Source organism: Vipera berus (assembly GCF_964194415.1).
Source record: "Vipera berus genome assembly, chromosome: 4".
Classification (NCBI taxonomy): domain Eukaryota; kingdom Metazoa; phylum Chordata; class Lepidosauria; order Squamata; family Viperidae; genus Vipera; species Vipera berus.
In genome coordinates, this window is record NC_138206.1 from 84,523,902 (window position 1) to 84,547,173 (window position 23,272).

Consider the following 23,272-nt stretch of genomic DNA (forward strand, 5'->3'; position numbering starts at 1 on the left):
GTGCTGCAGGCACCAGGCTAAGGTCTGAACTAGCACTCTTCAGGCCCTGGCAGATGCTGCACCTCTCATACCGGCTGGGTGCTTTTGGCCTCTACCAGCTGCTCCTGCCACCACCATGAGGTAAGGAGATGAAGCAGGTGGTGGGGAGATGGAGTTGCTTCCCTCCCCCTGCTGAAGCTGCACAGGGTAAGATTGCCATGCCCACCCCCCGATGCCCTTGCCTCCCCAAGCATTTTTTTTTACTAACCTGCCTTTCAGCTGCATTGCATTTCTCTGTTCGCTTCTCAGCCTTTGCAGCGTGTTTGTGGGACAAAAAAAAAGAAAAGTTCAATCAGACTTTCTAACTTCTCATGAGATCTCACAAAGTTAGAAAGTCTGAGTGAACTTTTCTTTTGCACTGCAGGACTCTCAGCCTGGCCCCTCCAATTGTGTTCCTCATGAGGCTCAGCTGTGTGAGGAGGTGGTGTCGGACTCAGAGGAGTCACAGCTGAATCTGTTCAGAGACGCTAGAAGCAGAAGGCAATCCAGCAGAGCAGACCAGAGAAAATCAATGAGGCAACTCAGTGAAAGGAGGAGAAGGCATTGAGAAGCCACACCTTGTGACTGATAATAAAAGGGGAAGGTGTGGGCGGTGATGGTTGCTGAAGGCAAATGTTTGTAGACATTCAAAGAGAATCCTTGTGTATTCTTGCTAATCTGTTTGACTCTTGTTTGATGTTTTGAATCATTTATTTTTGTTTGAAGAAAATATTCTGCTGCTTTTTTGTTTGAAAGACTTTATTATTTTGGAACTGTAAATAAATTTGGGTTGGATTTTTTTCCAGCCTATTCATTTACAAAGACAAAAGGGGTTGTCTTTGAAGTCAACTGGGAGAGTTGCAGGCTGGAACAGAACACAGTGGTCGCATGGAATATCTGGGCCAACTTGCCCAGTGCCAGGCTTGGCACCCTTTCCGCTGCCAACCACCATGACCACACCAGTACCGTACCTGGTCCACTGTTCTTGCTTCTCCACCTGATGCACAGGCCCCGCACCACCCCCACGTGCTTGCGGCCTGCTAGTGCCGGTACTGGCAAAAAGTAAGCCCTCCCTGAAAGTAAAAACTTCTGCTTATTGCAGAGCCCAAAAGAAAGTAAGACAGGGTCTAACTTTCAGGGAAACACAGTATTAATATAGTAAAGCAACATATGGCACAAATAAGAGTCCCTTTTCAGTGGTCCACAGATTACCTCCACACCATGCTACTAAAATACAAAAGTAACCCACCCCCATTTTCAGTGAAAAATTATAGCTTAAAAAATTGACCATTATTTTTTGCCCTGCTGTACTCTCCCAAAAGATCCACGTTAACCATATTAAGCTTATTAGTGAACAAAACACTTAGCTGCATTTTTAACCCCACTCTCAAAGTTGAAAAGGAAAGGGAGTTTATACATAGCAATATTAAATCCAAACTGAAAAGCAACATCTCTTTTTACATCTGTGATATTCTCTGCTCCAATCACCTTCTCTTATACTCACTCCATCCTTTGCTATTTAAGCAGGAAACATGTGTGACAGAACCTGAGGATGAGAGAGTATAATTGTCACCACATGTAGTTGCTGCTATATATTTTTCAAGAATGATACATTTTCTCCACATTGTGTCCATACAGTGGCATGTTTACCTGTGTTGGGTTATTTGCATATATTCATCAGGATGACTGCTATACAAGTGGGAACCAATGATATCTCCCTTATATTGGATTTCAGACTATGGCATGCCAAAAGGTAATATATCTGCATCTGTACAAAGAGCAATAAATCCTGTCCTGTATTACCTGAGAAAAGACAAAAGGCACCCTGAGCCAAAAAAATTCTATGTGTCTACTATGCAGTGCACAGAACATTCAACAACACTGTACACAAAAACTTGAGCTAATGTTACTGGAGAATGAATGAGATTATCATTGCCTAGAAATATAAAAACCTAAACTACAATCACCCCAGGATCATTGCTTTCAAATTCTGATGAATAAGTGAGTCATGTAGTTTTTCTTTCATGTATGTACAGTGAAGTTTCAAAATACTCTTTCCTCCGTTCAGAAGGTTCACAAGAAAGCTTGACAATACATAGGTTATTAGCCTCTTTTTATTTGCTCTATTTGAAATATTCCAAATAGTACCGCCTATAACCTTCAAGTACCCTTACTTGTGGCTCACAGCAAAACTATGGATAAGTGAATACATTTCTGATAAGAGCCGTTCACCCTTCTGGCTGCTGGCTACAAAGTCATCCTAGCGCAGAGAATGAGTGTCTATTTGTCACTGAGATTATCAGAAATCAACTACCAACATTTCAGGGATGGATCACCTTTTTTGGTTATATTTTATCTAGGTGCTAATATTAATCTGTGACCATCAAAAACATGCTGTTAAAGAAAACTGCATTTAAAAATAATGTAAATTTAATCTGCATTTAAATGCATATTTGAAGAGACATAATTAGTCTTTTTGTTCAAAAAATGCATTTGGAGGTATACTTTCCCCAATATGATTGCTTGGTAGATTATATATCTATCATCTAGTCAGTGTTGAGTCTTAGCAATCACGTAGATAGATGTTCCCAGCCTCATCTTACAGGCCTTCCAATGTGCATCCATCACTGCTGTATTTCAATCCATGCACCTTGTTGCTTCCATCCTCTGCTTCTCTTTCATTTTATGTTTCCTAGCATGATAGACTCGTAAAAAGAGCTAAATCTTATCCTGTATGTTTGAAGTAATTTGAACCTAGTGATGTGGACTTTGACTGAGATATGTGGGTTGATTTGTTCAATTATCCATTTATTTGTTTTCTTAGCTATCCTTGCTATTCTGAAGAGTCTTCTCCAATACCAGAATTCAAAATCCTCAATAATTCTCTCTTAACCTGCTTTTTCAAAGATCAACTTTTGCTTCCACAAAGTGTCACAGGGAAAACCATTTCTTGCATTATTCTGATCACTGTACAGATCAACATCCTAGCATCTGGGATATTCACTGCTACTCTACAAAGTGCTAGTATGTTCTTTCAGTGTACACATTTCTAAATTCAAAGGTTGTCAACTAAAGCAGTACACAACAATATTTGACAATGTGATCAACTACATACAGCAGTGTGCCAAGATACAACTCAGTCCAAGAAATATGTAAGCATGTTATTAAGAATAAGCCTTGAAAACATAGAGTAGTGTCAAATTCTTGACTGAGTTATGCAGTTCCATAAAAAAAAACTATTTAGAAATCGTATTAAAGAAAATAAAGCACTTACAGCTTCCAAATTTTAATGGACAAGCATGGGCATCCATGGGAAAGTCTTCAAGTTGCATGGGGCATTCCGCAGATATGGTTAATCTAACAGGAAGAGAGACAGAATTCAAGTTTTTCCTCTGATTCAGAAATAAATATCTTTGTTTCAAGTGAACAGTGTCAGGCTGTTTTGAATTTTTAGTTTGATAGTTAAATGACTTCTAGGCTAATATTCAGAATCACTGAATATTGATAACATTTTCTCAGACTGTATAATTAACAGTTTCCTTGCTGTGGCAAAACCTTGATTCAGCAGATCTCAGTAAAATGGATTTTAGATACAACAAACAATTCTGATACATTTATAGGAAGGTAAAGGTAATGATTTTCCTGTCCAGTCATGTCCTACTCTAGGACCTGGTCTCATCTCTGTTTCTTGGCCAAGGGAGCAAGCACTGTCTGAAGACATTTTCCGTGGTCATGTGGCCAGCATGGCTATCCATCAAAAGTGTACGGAATTCTGTTACCTCCCCACCTAAATGGTACCTATTAAGCTACTCACATTTTCATGCTTTTGAACTGCTAGGTGGCCAGAAGCAAGGAGTGGGAGCTCACCCTGTTGTGCGATGCTCAGGTCTTGAACCCAGGCTGTCAGCTTTCCAGCTGATAAACTTAGTGTCTTTAACTACTGAGCCATTGTGCCCAATATTTATAGCACTGTGTGTAATTTGCATAATGGCAGTGTCATGGATGATATTCTTTCCAACTTCATGAATTATTGGGAATAATGGATCTTATCAACCAAGTGATCTATTAAATTGAAGTTTCACTGTATTTTAATGTTTAGTGCTAACAACTTAGGCAGACAAAGAAGGAACTATGTTGTTTAAATCTCAATAAATGCTTGGTAATTTAAACACTAATCCTGGCAATCTTCCACATCTATCTCACTTCAGAGCTAGGTCCACATCAAATAAGGTCTTATGTGTCGGAAATGTCAAATGGAATTCAAAGATCTTTAAGACTTCCATATCTACAGGATGCACATCCTTTTTATAGTCTCAGAAAGCAAATAATCAAGCAATGTGACCAGAATCTTTTTCTTGGAGGCCAGCATCAGGTAGATAATTACTCCTTAAAGAAGGTTTCAGAATGGTGAACTGCATTGGGCTATAGGAAATTACAATTCATATTAGTGGTTCATAATGATGGGAGGAGAGACACTTGGCTGTCCAACTTAGTCTTCTAAGGTCTCTGAGGTACATGTGAATCAACAAACTCTAGGGATCTTCAAAAGTTATGACTAAACTATAGTTTTTTTGTGACAGAAAAGGAAAATTATTAAACATATAATTAGAAAGTGATTGTATAAGTTGTATTTTATTTGAATGAACATAAAGCAGTAAGTCTTAGGTAAAGTCAGAAGGGGATGGGGCAGAGCAATCTTCTTATTGGACAAGTAGTAGAAGAATTTAATGGGCTTCTGATATCTGACCCAGAACATTTCCCTTTCCAGCTGTAAATGATATTTTATGAATCTCAAGATCAGTTAGTTGCCTGAAATGATTTGTTTCCATCATTTCACAAAGCCAGTGCAAAATAATCTAGTCCCTAAATAGCAAATGGCTTCAGCACTGTTGATGTGCATCAAGGTGTGTAGTATCCAAAATCAATTTATGTTAGCAGAAAATCTCTGAAGAGCTCTATTTCCTCTTTTCAGTATGCTTCATTATGATCAGTGACTTCTTCATGATATCAGAAATCAATTGCCTGACATGGATGCATCATTTAAAGCAATAGGGGGGTTATTATACAGTAAATGGGTATTATTATACAGTATAGTAATATAAGAGTAATGCAAGGGTTATTATAATCCCTAAATCGCCCTGAGTCCCTTGGGAGAAGGGCGGTATACAAATCAAATAAAACTAAACTAAACTAAACTAAATCACAGCCATGGTTTTGTAAACCAAATGTTAGTCCTGTGAGATAGCTGAGACAAGAAGTATTAATCATGAGTACTAACACCATCTTTACTATAAAGTTACAGTAACAGAATCTTGCAAGTCTTAAAGTACATCTATTCCCGCATCATTACAGTTCAAGAAATTATTAAGACTTCCTCCTAAGATGTTTGCCATGCTTCACCCATTACTTCTGTGGACTCAACTGCTGCTTGTCTGACCATTATCAATAATACTAGCACTTAGACTTATATACCGTTTCACAGTGCTTTACAGCAGCATTCCCCAACCTTTCCGGGTTGGCAGCTCAACACCGGGGGGGGGGGGAAGGGGATGATTTTGTCAGACTAGAAATAAATTAAATTAATTAAATTAAAATAACCAAGAAAATGGTAAGAGAACACCTATCTTATCTTGATGAATATAAATCACCGGGACCTAATGGATAACATCCCAGAGTTCTGAAGGAACTGGCAGATGTCATCTCAGAACCATTGTACCATATCTTTCAAAAATCCTGGAGCACCAGGAAACTGCCAGAGGATTGGAAAAGAGCTGATGTGGTTCCCATCTTCAAAAAAGGGGAAAAAACATAACCAGGAAACTACAGACCAATCAGCCTAACATCAATACCTGGGAAGATACTGGAAAAGATAATCAAAAAACAAATCTGCAAACATGTAGAAACAAACAAAGAAAGTTATAACTAGAAGCCAGCATAGGATGGTTAAAAACAGATCATACCAAACCAATCTTATTTCATTCTTTGATCAGGTGACTAAATTGGTGGACCAGTGGAATGCTGTGGATATAGTATACTTGGACTTCAGCAAGGCATTCGACAAAGTAGACCACAACCTACTTCTTGGAAATCTTAAAAACAGTTGGATAGACAGCATCACCATCAGATGGAGTTTTAACTGACTGGCAAACAGTACTCAATGAGTCATCCTTAATGGTACTATGTCTACATGGAGGGAAGTAAGCAGCGGGGTATGACAAGGTTCTGTCCTATGCCCAGTACTCTTCAACATCTTCATAAATAACCTAGATGAGGGAATAGGAGAACTTATCAAATTTGCAGATGACACTAAGCTGGCAGGAATAGCCAACACCCTAGGCTTAAGGGATCTTGACAGACTTGAACACTGGGCCCTATCTAACAAAATGAAATTCAACCTAGAGAAAAGTAAAGTCTTACACTTAGGCAAGAAAAAATGAAAGTATACATATAGATTGGGTGAAACCAGGCTTAATAGAAGCAACTGTGAGGGGGATCTTGGAGTCTTAGTGGACAACCAATTAAATATGAGTCAACAGTGTGCAGCGGCAGCCAAAAAAGCCAATGCAATCCTAAATTGCATTAACAGAGGGATTCAATCAAGATCACATGAGGTACTATTACCTCTCTACAAAACCTTAGTAAGACCACACCTAGAATACTGCATCCAGTTTTGCTCTCCACACTATAAAAAAGAAGTTGAGTGACAAGGATGATTAGGGCACTGGAGATTAAAACATATGAAGAATGGTTAGCAGAACAGGGCAAAGATAGTCTAGTGAAGGGAAGGACCAGGGGAGACATGATAGCAGTGTTCCAATACTTGAGGGGCTATCACAGAAAGGACAGGATCAGCCTTTTTTCCAAAGCCAGACAAGGAATAACAGATGGAAGGCCAGACAAGGAATAACAGATGGAAACTGATCAAGGAGTGATTCAACCTGGAAATAAGGAGAAATTTCCTGACAGTTAGAACAATCAACCAATAGAACAGACTGTCTTTAGATGTTGTTGGTGCTTCATCACTGGGGGCTTTCAAGAAGAGACTGGACTGCCATCTATCAGAAATGATATAGGGACTCCTGCTTGGGCAAGGGGTTGGACTAGATGACCTGCAAGGTCCCTTCCAACTTTGTTATTCTATTCTAAGGCTACAGCAAAAGTAAAACTGGATCTCAGTATTCCCATGCAAAAGTTACAGTTCCCTTTCCCTCGACTCTCTCCCCTTGACAGTCCATCAGAAACCAATGGTATTCGTGTTTTATGTTTTAGGACCAGATTTGAGGTTTGGTGCCTCTCAATGTAGCTTCACATTCTATTCTCATGCTATGTGTCCTTGGCAGTCGATTTATTCCAGATCGACAGCTCTGGTTCCTGTTGCCTTCTCTTCCCACTTTTCAATCCCATTCCCAATTGCCTCCCCACATCCCTTGCACTTATGGCAGGATGCCAGTAAAGCAAAGAAACTGAAGATGGCAGGGCTGACACAAACTTTCATTCTCCTTCACAGCATTCTATGGAGATTTTTCTTAAATGTGTGTGATTTCAGCAGCATTCCATGTTTATTGTCTCCAACCTTTTTTCTACACCTGACTACTCATGCATCACACATTATAGGGCACTATATTCTTTATTTCATTTTTATTTTTTCCCTCTGCTCTTTGCCAGTAATAGTATAGGGCAGGGGTGTCAAACTCAATTTCATTGAGGGCCGCATCAGCAATGTGGTTGCCGTCAGGGGACCGGGTGGGTGTGGTCAGGGTGGGCCTACTGGGTGGGCATGGCTGGAGTGTGTGTGGCCTACTGGGTGGGCATGGCCAGCTCTACATCATTCATGTAAAGGGTGCCTTTGGGGGCCTGGGCAGAAGTGGGGCAGATCTGAGGGTCTCTGGCAGAAGGAGATGGGACCGGGGTAAGTGCCAAGGCATGGTCCACTGGAGGAGCCTCACTGTTCCTCTCAGGTCATGCGGTGGGGGGGCTGGACAGTGGCATGGAGGTCAAATGCCCAGCCCAGTCCTCAAACACCCACGGCACTAAGCCCAGCCCCACTTCCCCAAGGGGGTGTCCAGCTGCACTTATTCCTCAAGGTTGCTGCTGCTGTGCTTGCTCTCCTTAGCCAGGTTGCTCATGATGGGTATGAGGGCAAAGTCAAGAGGGAGGCCCACTCCCTCTCCATGTGAGGAGACCTGGCTTTGTATCCAAAGGTTCCTTAGTAATAGGATGGGAGACACCCCAGGATAGGCTAGGAGGAGGGGGCAAGGGGATGGTGAAAGGGCAGCAGGGAAGGACTAAGGCAGGACTTCCCTCAGATCTTCCCCTTCCTTCCTTCCTTCCTTCCTTCCTTCCTTCCTTCCTTCCTTCCTTCGAGTGGTGGGAAAATAGTTGAGATGAGGGAGGGAGAAAAACAGGCAAGAAACGCAGCTGGTGAAGTGTCATCCTTCATGAGGAATGAAGAAAATGCACAATCACCTGGAAGTGGCCAGCACATGGCCCTCGCCTACTTCACATATCCAGCTTGGTGGGCTCTGGGGGAGGGGATGCGATGAGCAGCATGAGAGTCAATGTTACCTGCGCAATGCTGCCCAGCCCCCAGCTTCCCCAGTTTTGGCAGGCAGCGGGGTGCTCTCCTCACAGTGCTGAGAGGCTGAGCCGGGTGGCATGAATCTGAAGAGAAGCGCAATGCTGCCCAGCCCCTAGCCTGCCCAAAGTAGGCAGGGCCATGTGCTGGCCACTTCCAGGCAATGGTGCATTTCTTCATTCCTCACAAAGGGTGATACCTCCCCAGCATGCGCCCAGTGGCAGGGGCTGGTCCCTCGCTGTTTCCAGATGGCCTTGTGGAGCTAAGACTGAATGCGTTTCAGCATAGATGGCCACCACAAAATTGTACATTGGCTCCTAGCCGGCCTGGGCCAGGGCCAAGGCAGCGGGGGCCGTTCCCTCACTGTTTCCAGGATGGGTTCGTGGGCCACATGAAACCACTTCATGGGCTGGATCCGGCCCCCGGGCCTTGTGTTTGACGTCTGGTATAGGGTATGAGATCTTTATCTCCTTCAAATTCTGGAATTAAGAGAGATGATTCCAGGTAAAGGGATCACCCTGGAAAATAGGTAATGTACCACATAGCAGGAAATTGGCCCAGAGTTTGTAAATTCAGACAACCTATGGACTCAGTCTGCTGTTCCATAAATGTCACTGTTTGGCATTTAAGGTTGCCATTGGAAAAACCAATTTCTTCCTTTTCTGCTTCCAACCTTTAGTGACTTCTGCTCTTATCATCTCTGGTGAGCTCTTTGTGGATTTTCTCCAGGGTTTAATGCCTGAACTCTGCAGAACTTTATTGTGGATGAGTAGGAACATATCAACACTCCAAATTCAAACTCCATAATTTCTACTGAATTTTTGCTTATAGATAGTCTGCAAACTTTGCTCCCAGAATCATTTTTACTGTTTTGGGACCACAGTACAGTAATGAGGTTAAAGGATATTGGGCTATTTTGGGAAATGATTTCATCACCTCCAATAGCAGAAGGAACAGAAGGGCAAAGAATGATCATCATGGTTGTCAGCAGCCTTTCCTTGGTCACTGGTTGGGGGGAGATGGAGTCATTTACCATTGCCATTGCTTTATTATTATGGAAGATTCAGCCAACTTCTAGGAATATAATAACAATAGGCTCCAAAACAGAAAGACTATTAGAAATTATGCAGGTAAGTCACAAGGGTTACAGTATGGTAAAAAAAAAACACAGAAGTATTGTGTTACTCTCCTACTGACTTCTGAAACTCCCTGCTGCCCTGCTCCCATCATATTGCCCCTTACCCTGCCTTTACTATTGACTTGAATGATAAGCCCTACTTTTTGTCTTCTGTCTTCCGTTCAACTCTAAAAGGTCCAGGGAATCAGTCTTTCTCTGCAGCTCTGCATTCTGAATCCAGCTTAATACAAATGAGCGCATTTTTATTTACTCTTAAGTTCTTTGATCTGTGTTTCTGAATTTAAAATAGAATTCAATACAATCACTAGTAGTAAAAGTCCAGGCACTGACAATATCCGGCCCTCAAGATTCAGTTGGATTGTAACATCCATATATCCTAATAATTTCCAAAACTGTTATAGCTTCAGGGAGTTAATTTAAAAACACCTGGTGAGACAAATGTTCTCCATTCCTGTAGCTGTCAATACAAAAATGCCTCTAGTACTGTAAGATGTCAGTTTCTTTTTTTTTTATTAAAGAGTTTTACAAAAACAAAATTTTACAATATATCCCCAAATCCCTCCCACCCCAAACCCACCCACTTCCCCCCCCCCACTTCCCAGAGCTAAATACAGGATTATAGTTACAATAATCATATTCTAAATAAAAATTATGCATAATATACAATTAACCAAATTCATAATGCGCTTTAACTCTCTTTTAACATAACTACAAACAACGTACCAATAACAATATCCCACTAAAATCTATTCATAAGCTAAATGGTACTTTTTGGTCCCATATTTGTTTTGAATATAATTTATCCATCTCCTCCAAACTGAAATATATCTTTCCTGTGAATGATCCTTCAGATAAGCAGAAATCTTAGACATTTCTGCAAGATTCGAAACTTTAAACACCCATTCTTCTACAGTGGGCAAACTATCCTTCTTCCAATATTGTCCCACCAGTAACCGTGCTGCCGTTATCATGTTCAACATCAAGTTAGTTTCTTTAACATCACAATCTACAACAATGCCCAATAAAAACAATTGCGGGGAGAACTTTATCTTTCTCTTAAAAATCTTTTGAATGTTCCACCAAATTTTAATCCAAAAAGCTTTTATATTTCTACAAGTCCACCACATGTGAAAATAGGTAGCTTCTAAACTACCACACCTCCAGCATTTAGACTGTACATTAGGATACATATTGGACAGCTTCTTGGGATCCAGATGCCATCTATAAAACATTTTATAAAAATTTTCTCTTAAATTTTGAGCCTGGGTAAATTTAACATTTCTGACCCAAATTATCTCCCAGGTGTCCAGCAAAATTGGTTCCTGAATATTTTGTGCCCACTTTATCATGCAGTCTTTAACCAGTTCTGTTTCCGAATCCAATTCAATTAAAGCATTATATATCCTCTTTATATGTGCACAATTTGAATCTCTAATTTGCTTTACTAAATTTTGATCTGTAGTTGTGATGCCAACCTTTTGATCTGACTTCCACCTAGCTTTCAATTGGGTATATTGAAACCAAGAGTAACTTATGTTTTCTTGTCTTAACTCCTCTACTGGTTTAAGTTGCCAATCATTCCCTTGCAATCTAAGTAGTTCCTTATAAGAAACCATATCCATACTCACTCCCATAGATACGCCCTCTATCGTGTGTCCAGGAATTCCCCAAATCGGGAATTTGGGAATTCCCCAAATTTTATAATTTAACTTATAATAATACTTTTTCCAGACACGCAATAAAGCACTTCTAAGAATATGGGATTTAAAAGCCCTGTCTACCTTCTTATCATAAAGCAAGTATGCATGCCATCCATATACCAAATCCCATCCCTCAAGATGAAGTATTCTCTTGTTAGTTAGATTGAGCCAATCACTAACCCAGGTCAAGGCAACCGCATCATAATACAATTTCAAATTCGGCGCCTTGAGTCCCCCTCTTTCCCTGGCATCTTGTAAAATCTTGAATTTAACTCTTGGTTTTTTCCCCGCCCAGATAAATTCGTTAATACCCTTCTGCCATTGATCAAGGTTGGCATCCTTTTTCAATATAGGTATCATCTGAAACAGAAAGAGAAACTTTGGTAGAACATTCATTTTAACAACTGCAATTCTTCCCAGTAATGATAATTGTAATTTTTTTTCCAATTATTTAAGTCCCTTTGTACCTTCAACCATAGTGTTTCATAATTATTCTTATACAATTTTACATTTGAGGCTGCAATATATACTCCTAGATATTTAACCTTCTTCACTATATCAAAACCTGTTAATTTAGATAACATATCCCTTTCACTCATAGATAAATTCTTGGATAGTATCTTAGTCTTATTACTATTCACCTTAAACCCAGAAACCTTACCATACTGAGTTATAATTTCCATCAAGTCTATAACCGACTGTAGCGGTTGGGATACTGTCACAACCAAGTCATCAGCAAAAGCTCTCAATCTATAATCATTCTGTTTTATTTTAATTCCCTTTATCAAAGAGGACTCTCGAATTTTAATTAGTAAAATCTCTAATGTTAAAACAAACAATAATGGTGATAGTGGGCAACCCTGTCTTGTACCTTTTTCAATTTTAAAAGTCTCTGTTAATCCCCCATTAACTATAATTTGTGCAGTTTGTTGTTGATATATAGCTTTAATAGCATATAGAAAACCTTCTCCAAAATTCATCTCCTCAACAACTCTTAATAAAAACTGCCAATTCAATTGGTCAAAGGCTTTCTCTGCATCCAAAAATATCAATGCTGCAGAGACTTGGTTGTTCTTATCCAAATATTCAAGCAAGTTAACAATTTGTCTTACATTATATTTCATATACCTCCCAGATATAAATCCTGATTGATCACTATGAATCATTTGTTTCAAAACTTGCATTAATCTATTAGCCAATACTTTAGCAAAAATCTTATAATCTGTATTTAAAAGCGATATAGGTCTATAATTTTTAATACTGTAAGATGTCAGTTTCTGAGAAGCTTATATTACTATTTAAGTTCTACTATAACTTGCATATGTAGGTCAGGCAACATTTTATTATCAATAGTGAATAATAATGTATGTCTATGGGTGGTCACTAATATGGGATAGAACATTTTTACACTGCTATCATTTTCCATGGGGAAAGAAACAATATCAAAAAATTTCACAGGCTCATAAAATTAGTTACTGATATCTCACTGTATAGGTTTATTGTTTGAAATAACATGTTTGGGTGGCTGTTCTGAGGAAACTTGTATATATATTTAATATATTTAGGTCCCATTCTGCCAGCAGCTCAACCTAAACCTCCCTGTAGTCCCAAAAAGAAATATATCCACCTAGCCTGCATGTTGCCCTAAAACAGTATCCAGACCTTTCTCAGCCCTGATGCAGAACCACATGATTTTAATAAACTGTAACAATTTGGATATTATTCTATATACAAATATTTAGGTATATTAGGTATATTTGGATATTATTCTATATACAAATATACCTAAGCATTTATTTCCCTAACCACATGATGGGTCATGAGATCTATGGAGCACACCCTCATTTTCCTTTGGCCTCTTATGCAGAAAACAGCTGCTAATCACCTCTTGGAAGAGGTGTGACTGTACTAACTGTAAACAAATCACTAGTCTACAAGGACAGATTATGTGTCTAGGGTCTGTAATCTGTGCTCTTTAGGCAGAAATTAGGTGTCCAGCCCTTCTACTCTATTGAGCCTCCACGCTATCAGCCCACTCTGCCACAAAGATCCTGCAAGAGAAGGGCAGTGGGGACAAGCGTGGGATCTGGCAGGGTGAAAGCTGTGAACCATAAACCCAAAGCTTTTGCTGTGTCCGTTTGCAACTTTGCAAAGAAGTTATGGCTGACAGTGGAAGTGGTTTATGAATATATTTAATGTATGGGTTTCCTAAGGCATCTATGAGAGAGGTTGGAGGGGCATAAGTAGGATTGTTCAGACATGACATATATCTTGACTTATTTGTATGTGTGTTGTGATAGTTTGTGCATGTACTAAAGGGGCAGACACAATACTATTTCTGTCATTGGGACAAAAGTACTGGATTGCAAGACAAATTTGCAACCAGGTACTTATTCCAGGTACTTTGGGCTTCTTGTCACTGAAAGCTTTACACTTGGGACGTAAAAACACTGGTGTACTGCATTTTCACATAACATTTTGGACCCTTGTTCCCATGGAACTAAATAATAATCTTCGAAATGCAACTGCTTTATCAAAAAAGATCAACAACTTTCTTCTATCATGACTTACAATTTCTGCTATGATAAAATGTGCCTTCTTCTAAAGTCTAATAATCATCTCCAAGATGGATCTGCTTTGGGACATAATATAGGTTAACATTACTTCCTTATTTCGTGTTTTTTACTGTAACTTGTTATCATTCTCAGTAATTATATCAGGTAAAATCAAAGACTAATATTAAAGCTAAAGCAAAACAAAATCCTGCTAATTAAATTTACGGGCTTTTGTAGAAGGTGTGAGGTTTGTTCAAGTGCAGCTTAGCAAGTCACTTTGATACCTTAGATGACATTACACACAGCTGTGCAGACATTACACAACATCTGGCACACCAGCTTCCCTCTGCAGAAATCTGCCAGATTTAAAATTAAGCTTTTTTATATTTTTAAGAGAGAATAACACAGCCTCTTCTACAAGGATAATCAAAAATAACTCTTTCATTTTATACTAATTAATTTTAATAGTTAATGCAATTATAGTGCCTTTTTTATTAAGTATATTATGGAACTCAAAGGCCAGCAGTTTCACTGTATTTATATTCATGATCAAAGCAAAGGAAGTGTTAAATGTTTTTCTCTATTAATAAGCACAGTTCCTCAGTTAAATTATTGAAACTAAAGGTGAGGATATGCTGCCACTAAGTGGAAGATCAAGGTAACTGCATGTTATTTTTAACATAAATGAATTGAATCTGTCAGAACCTTACTACATGATATGGTGGGCATGATTACTTGCAATATCAAGGTTAATGACACAGGTGAAGTACATTTCTATATGTGGAAAAATATAGGTGAAAAAATATAATTTTAGTCAATTTTTAAAAAGCTTATACTGTAAAAAAAATCTTCTGTTTCTTTAGCATTTTATTCACACTATGATCGTTGAACATCTCATTAAATTTAGGATGTGCAAGATATTTTTTAGCTAGGATCATACTTTTAAAGTTTTCATCCAATAAAGATTTCAACATATTGTACCAATAAGATAGGCAAAAAGCTGGCCTCTTTTTAATGTTTAGATACCGAAAGGAAAATCTGCAGAAAAAGGATGCAGATGCTTCAAGCACAACATTTAAAACAGGATAATCACACTGATAAAAATTGATTTTGATAATGTAATTCTGGGGGTAAGATGGAAGTACTTGCTTTTACTATATATACATATACATACATACATATATATTGCACATACATACATACATGCAATCATTAAACACAAATTAAAAAACCAGATATTTTTTTAATTATCTGGGCAGATAAAATTTTAGCTTATAGGAAAAATAGTGCATTTATTTCATACCTTATGCAAGTCTACACAACTGGCCAAAAAGTTGTCATACAAGCAAGGCATGACTTACAGTGGACAGTGGGACATCTGGTACATTATGAATGTTTAAACAAATGGCCCCCACTTCCAAAGAAGTGTGGATCACTGAGCTACAACAAAGTGCTTCTTCTTTTTTGCTGGTTAGTGTGATCAGGAAGTTGGCTCTCTTGCTGTTAATGGCCTAAATCCAAATCATTTCATCAACTTTTTTTAAAAAGTTCATCTTTATTAACAATCATAGACCAATGGTCAAAAGGATACTTAATCCAAAAAAATAAGAGCACAAAGATTAACAACACTAGAAAAATTGTGAACACGCTTAAGGATTTAGAAATAGAATTTGAAAATCCAGAAGCATCTAAGAAATCACAATAATCTAAGGTATAATATAAAATAAATTAGCATGTGAGGCTGTTCAATATTTAATAACTGGGAAGGCATAACAGTGGCTCACTTAATGGCAATATCAACAGCATAAAACGTAATTATCTTTCTAGATATTTCTGTGGACACATCGGCTAATAGGAGATAAAATTTCTCCACAATGGGCCAGCCACAACAGTTTAACAGCAGGAGGATAATTAAGACTCAGTGCCAAGCTGTATAAAATGGACAGGACAATTGAAACAAACAAATTCAATATCCCTCAGTTTAGCAGTACTGGAAAACTGTGCAGTACAAAACTTCTGCTAACATAGAGTCACTCTGTGAGGTCTCTAATTGTGATAATATCTACATACCTACATAATTACATACATGCGGAAAGAAAGAAAGAAAGAAAGAAAGAAAGAAAGAAAGAAAGAAAGAAAGAAAGAAAGAAAGAAAGAAAGAAAGAAAGAAAGAAAGAAAGAAAGAGTTAGGAGATAGAAGATATGTTGATCTTCAGTTCAAAGGTGGCTTGTCCAAAGCTTAATAGAGCAAACTACTAGTTCAAGCCCATAATATCAGACAGTGTTCCCCAGCAAGTCAACTAAGGTTGAAAATCACCAATATAGTCAGACTAGCCTAATTCTAAACATAGGAAATAGGTGGGTACATTCCAAGAAACTCAGAATATAAATTTTAAAATGTTTGATTAAGATTCTTCCAAAAGGGAAAGTTTTAAAGCACTGGGTAAGTTTCTTTCAATCCATAGCAAAAGAATTTTTAACTACATGTTTAAGAACTTTAAAAAAAATAATAAACAGGAAAAGAGTAATTAAAACTTTGATTTTAGAAAGCTATAAATAGAGTTAAGAGTACAGGTAAATTTGTAATAAGATTTTGGAATTAATTTTAAAGAATCCTTCAAATGGGAAAATTTACTTTTTAAAATTTACTTTTTAAAAAAATAATAAGACTTTAAAAATTGGACACTAGAAGGAACTGAAGAGGACTAAAGATTACAATTAAAGGAAATAGCATTTAAACCAGAATTACAAATACAGAATGAAATACAATATTTTAACATTGGGTATATTGAATGTTATTTTTCAACAATGAAAAAAATGTTATTTTTCAACAATTTTAATAGTGTCTGCCTTTATAGATAGATTATGTCTAAAATATATTATGGAAGAAGAATATATTCTACCTGTTGACAAAATCAAGTCTGACTTTATTTAAATGTGTGTCTCTATTATTATCCAATTATAAATTAATTAAATTAATCTTATAAAATTATTATATTATTTTAATACAAATGTTAAGACTGAATTTAAAAATAACAGGCTACAAATATTCCAGATAAAAGATGTTAGATTGGACACACAAAGAAACTGGTTGATGTTTGTTGTTTGTTGTTCTTTAATTATTAAGACAACACAGTGACTGGGATAATTTTCCTATATTGGATTTACTAAAGAATCTTGTTAAAGCTGTGAAGAATTTTATAAGAAGGGACAAGAAAAAATGGAAACAAATTAAGTTCTAGGACATTATTTGGACAGATTAAAAATCAACATGGTAAGAAGTAAAATCAAGTTGGTTTATTTAGTCAAGGTTGAAATAGATATGGTGTTATCACTAGTAATGGACTTTTGCTGATGGGACAGAAACGAGGAAGCTTTAAGGATTTGTTTATAGATAAGAGATGGGATATGGGAAGAAGAGGTCCTTTGTTGTTTGTTACTAAAATTATTCATACTTGTGATGAAGATGGGAAGTCCTTTTTTATATATTTCTTTTCTTTTTCTTTACTATATTCGTACGTTTTCTTTTTTTCTGTTTTTCTAATTTTTCTCCCTTTTCCCCTTTCTTTTCTGTACCTATTTTTTTCCATTTTTTTTCAGTTTCACTTGTTTTTACTAATAGTATTAAATTACTATTATGCCTACGTTCAAGACCTACGTCCATGCAACTGGGTGAATTCCCATTACTTGCCCTAGCTCCTACTCACCTAGCAGTTCGAAAGCATGCAAATGCGAGAAGATTAATAGGTAACAGGTGGGAAGGTAACAAGTGTTCTGTGAGCCTCTGGCATATAGCCATGCTGGCCACATGACCATGGAAATTGTCTTTGGACAACTCTGTCTCCATCAGCCAAGAAACAAAAATGAACACCATGCCCTAGAGTCGGACATGACTGACAGGGGAACCTTTAATTTTACTATTAAAAAACAGAACTTTTGACAGTTTTTAATATTTAATATATAAAATCCAGAACCACCAGGATCTGAAAAATATACTTGCTCAAATAACTATTCATCCACATGTTCAACTTCATGTGTTTTAATTAATTAAATTGAACTAAAGTTATATTTAAGTCATCCCAAACAAAAATGTACAAAAGCAGGAGCAAATTAAACTCTCTAGTTTAAGCTGTAAATCAGTGATGACTATTGTGGGAAAAGGGAAGGGTTTCATTAAAACAAGTTTTGTTCAACATTGTATATTAATTACTAACCGAAAAGTGTGATAGTAATTTCCACTGATTTTGGACATTTTCCTATGTAGGTATGAGCATTTTTCCTTTTATGAAGAATGTAGAATGACATTCAAAGTATATCAGCTGTCATTAGACTCACCTCATTGTGTACAGCAAGGTTCCATCATCCTCAAGGCGCAGCAGCTTGTTGGGAGTGGTCATGTTATGAGCAATGGATTTTTTGCCATTGTGGAAAAAGGTATCTGGGGTCCAGATCTTACTGGCCAGGAGATTGTTAAGAGGCAGACGTTGCATTGGGCCTTTAAATCGAAGCCTTTCATCTTTCCAGCTTTGTCGGAAAAAAACATCAATAGTGTACTCCTGGTACAAAAAAGAGAGAATTGCATAAACACTCATAAGGATCCAAGTGTCAAATTATCCTAGCAACAATAACAGGAGATACTTAGAATCTGTGCAGTCCAACCTACCATTTCAGTGTCAGAAACTGGACCGAAACTGGTAACATAGATGTCTGTTTTCACCTCTGTTATTCTCTCTAATGGAAAAGAAAATCATGTGGTAAATCAACAGCTACTCTATTAGTGGGTGAGTGAGAGAGCTATCTTAAGACTTTAGCTTTGTTCTTGATAACTGGACTTATGCAGCACTAAGAGTATCCCCTGGGACTCAAATAGGAAAGAACTTTCCGCACCCTGACATCCATATCAAACCATTTTACAGTAATATGGGTGCAAAATACTGTTCAAAAAATGGCAATATGCCTACTTCATCTATAAAAAGTATCACTAATCTCCCCAAAATAATTTAAAACATTTAAAAGAAATAGCAAATGAAAATACCAACATCTCAATCTCATGTAGGAAAATTGTATTTCAACAATCTCACTCAAAACATCAATGTATTTTAGCAATTTTAATTCTGATAGGCATATTGACCAAAAAACTGAAAAATGTTGCTTATTTTGGTTCTGACAAATACGACAATCACTCATCACTTCTATATAAAGTATACCACAAAATCTTTTTCAGTGCAGTAGATGAACCCAAGGCAAAAGGTTCTGACCACAGGTCAAAATATGTATATAAAATAAGTGCAAGATTGGATCCAAGAAAAAGTTACTTCTAAAAGTCTGTTGTTGTTAGCTGCGAAGTCGTGTCCGACCCATCGCAAACCTATGGACAATGTTCCTCCAGGCCTTCCTGTCCTCTACCAAAAAGTCTAAATTATTTCAATTAATAGGGCAATGTAGCTGCCTGTTGAGATTCAACATACAATATTACATAGCAATAGTACTTAAGCATATATACTGCTCCATAGTGCTTTATAGCACTCTCTGAGTGGTTTACAAATGTCAGCACTTTGCCCCTAACAATCTGAGTCCTCATTTTACCGACCTCGGAAGGATGGAAGGCTGAGTCAACCCTGAGCCAGTCAGGATCAAACTCCTGGCTGTGGGCAAAGTTAGCTTGCAATACTGCATTTTAACCACTGCACCATCACAGCTCCTGGATACATGCAACATTATGGTAAATATACAATAATATATGTAAACATACAAAGAAAAATAAAACAAAGGGGCAAATTTCCAGGTGAAGACATTAGGTGCTCCAACTTCATAACAAATCACTGGGGATAAGTAATATATCTTACGACTGTTACAAGACCTTGCTTGGCCTTCAAGATATGAATGCTAAATATCTGGACCTGTACAAACTAGTTGCATTTGCCACAGCATGTATGGTTTTGCCAAGAACCAATGCTGATTGTCTAACCAATCAAGTAGATCTATTTTTCAACACAATTTAAAGTTAACCTCCTTTATTTAGTCTTCTTTCAGAAAACATCAACTTGATAATATGAGCTGATTAGTAGGGCCTCTGTAGAGTGACGATCAAAAATAGTCGAGATGGTTGACATCATGGCCACATTCCTTTTGAAGTGCATCATGCATATGAAACAAATAGTCTTCAATAGTATATACACATTAAAAAAGGGCAGCAGGCCTTCAGTTGTGCAACTGTCATCTTGCCTTTTTTAGACCCCTCCCCAACCCCAAATGCCACCATTATTATAAGACAAAGCAGAATGTACTTACTATTCAAATATGGCTTAGGAGACTTGACTGATTAATTTTGTACGTTCAAGTCAGTTTTTGATTCCTGGCAAATGCCCAGATGTACTTACATATTTTACCTCATTATTTTCATAAGATGAAAGAAAATCCAGTAAAACTTTTGAAACTTTGAAAACACTGATTTATAATATTTTACCACTTTTTAAAAAAATACCTGATATCATGTTGCCACTAACATATATTATTGATAATTGATATATCATTTTTCAATTTTGGAGACTCCTAATGCTAATTTAAAATATTTTAATTAATTAATTAGGAGCCAGTTTGTTGCAGTGGTTAAGAATTCCAGCTAGAAACCAGGAGATGGTGAGTTCTCATTTTGACTTAGCCATGAAGCCAGCTGATTAACCTTGGACCAGTCCTAGGAAGAAGCAGGCAATGGTAAACCACTTCCAAAATCTTGCCAAGAAAACTGCAGGGACCTGCCCAGGCAGTCCCCAGGAGTCAAATATTGACTGAAAGGCACGCACGCACGCACACACACAAACAACAATGGTAACTATAAAAAGGACTGATGTGTTCTATTTTTCCCACCCTAATATGAAAAGGAAAATTCCTAATATTTTTATTTCAGGTTAGAAACACATTCTGAGAAAAACTATACATTTAAATATACATATTCAAATGCATCTGCTACCAGCCTTGACAAAAGCACACTCGTCATGAAAGATAAGTGATATAATTTGGGTGCATCTCAAGATGCATGCTTTTTTATGATCAGTGACTGGAACTCAACAAATTAATAGCAGAGGATAGAAAATAAAATAACATAGTTTGTGGCAGGATTGTACATGCAATCAAAATATGCCTGTTTTATAAACAAGATAACAAAATTTGACCATGTTCATAGAAACTGCTATTGGTTTTATAATAGAAGCAAACATAGAACAAATAGAACTGCACAGATACTTTTTAAATAGAATTATAAGATGAGCACTTGCATTCTTATAAAATTGCAATGTAACAAGACTCTGCCATTTTTGCAGAATTGTCTTGTTCTCTATGGATTCACAATTGTTCTATTGAGAGAACCCTTCTGAAAAGAATTTTAAATTCAACCAAGTATCACCAATGCAAATCCATTCAGCTGCCTCAATTTTGATCAAGTCTGCCTCCCTCTTTACTTGAGAAACATATAGGGCAGACATATCAAACTTGTGATGTCACGTGACGTCGCAAGACGTATCGGGATTATTTTGCCATTGCCGGCAATAGGGTGGGCATGGCTTCCAGATGACGCGCCCTGGCACCCCTGATCTAGGGCCACAGTAGCTGCATATGTGTTTTGGCCAAAGTTTTAATACTGCTATTATTTGGGAAAAAATACCTGGTATATAATCTGGTCTTTTAATCACTAGGCATGCACTTTAGGTTGCTTTTCAAAAATTAAGATCTTGGTTTTAGAGGAGTTGATCTCAAGTACATTCTCAAGGGGTATTGGCTAGGCCACGAGCTTTAATTAAACCCAATAGATGGCTTGTTATATAAACACTACACTGTCTACATACAATATGGTTGTGAAATGTCTATTGCCTCATTTCGAGGGTACTCTAAATTAGTTATTTTGGACACAAGAGGGTTAATATACAAATTAGATAACTGGAGGAAAATATATCCCCATCTCTCTCTTTTTCAAGTTGGAATTTCTTTAGTGCAATGACCTTGCATACAGCAACACAGCTTTTATTCTAGAATTCTCATCAAGTTTATACATTAGCATTAGTAGCTACTACCTATAGATTTATGAGTTAATGCCACATCCTTACCCTGGAAGTAAGATGAAGTACAGCCTAAATATGATGAATAACTGTGATATATTATTCAAAGTCTGGCTTTGATGAATATTTTTCAGCCAGATGTTGCTGTATGAGGGCATGGTCAAGGGCAGAATGTCCAGCTCTAAAACATGTTTGCTCATCTGCCAAAATATGCTTGCCTAATCAAGCAATTTATTATGTAGCAGAGAACTTAATTATTCTGTTTAAAAGGCCAATAGTACGCAACTGCTGACCATTGTTTTGCAGATAGATGTCACTGTAATGCTTTGGTGTTTGCCCATAGTGGTAGGTCAAGAGAAAAGCAAGTGCAGGGCTTCACCATTTCAAATTATTGCATAAGCTTTTATTATACTTGAAGTAATTAGCTGGGACTAATCTGTAACTGGAGCCCAGTTAAGGAACTGGTTGAGATTTGTATCAGATTCAGGGAAGTCTTTTTCTACCTATTTTTATAAGTATTGTTTTTCCTCAAGTCTCTATAAGTAATACCATAAAGTTGTCCTCCCACGCTATTGCCAGTAAAATATAAAAGAAACGCAAGAGATAGCCATGAAAATCATGCAACTGACTTTCCAGTTTTATCTAACTCTACTTTAAATGTATGATGGTCAGGAGATAGATTTTAAAGAAAAATACACATATACAAAACAGAAATAAGGAAATTCACACATCCATACTAGTGAGGTTCTTTAAAAAAAACAAAGAAAAACAAATACCTACACAAGATAGAAAATAAATTTCAATAAATAACGGTTGTATTTGGATTATATTATATTTTCCTCCCTTCTCAAGTGGTAGTCTCCTTCAAATCACAATATGCACTTGATTTATTTCACACATCAAGATGTTTATTCTTATTATTCTAGAAAATAGAATAATTATTTCTGCCTGGTTTTCTGACACGTTTTGTGCATAAATTTACTTCATTCTCTCTGTGTGTGCATCTTCAAGTCAGTTTTTTACTCCTGTTGAGTGCTTGGACTAGTCCCTGTTGTTTTCCTAACAAGGCTTTTCAAAAGTGCTTGCCATTGCCTCCTCCTTAGGGCTGAGAGGGGATGAGTGCCCAAGTCATCTAGCTGGTTTTATGCCTCAGGAAGGACTAGAACATCCAGTTTTAATCACTACACCAAATGGGCTTTCTTGATTTACCCATTAAAGGAGAATATAGCCATTAA

The 23,272-nt window shown here is 37.3% G+C and overlaps 2 protein-coding genes across 2 annotated transcripts in view; one reads left to right on the plus strand and one right to left on the minus strand.

Annotated features, from left to right (window-relative positions):
- Nucleotides 1–23,272, minus strand: part of GABRA5 (gamma-aminobutyric acid type A receptor subunit alpha5) — a gene marked incomplete at its 3' end in the record, with an annotated part of 109,044 nt that overhangs the window by 58,411 nt on the left and 27,361 nt on the right. The window contains exons 3-5 of the mRNA XM_081326820.1: nt 18,650–18,717; nt 18,322–18,542; nt 3,293–3,375 (exon numbers count right to left, since the gene is read on the minus strand). Coding sequence (XP_081182946.1) covers nt 3,293–3,375; nt 18,322–18,542; nt 18,650–18,717 — 372 coding nt within the window. The remainder of the gene's footprint in view (nt 1–3,292; nt 3,376–18,321; nt 18,543–18,649; nt 18,718–23,272) is intronic.
- GABRB3 (gamma-aminobutyric acid type A receptor subunit beta3) overlaps nt 1–23,272 on the plus strand; it is a gene marked incomplete at its 3' end in the record, with an annotated part of 329,767 nt that overhangs the window by 41,608 nt on the left and 264,887 nt on the right. The window lies entirely within an intron of this gene.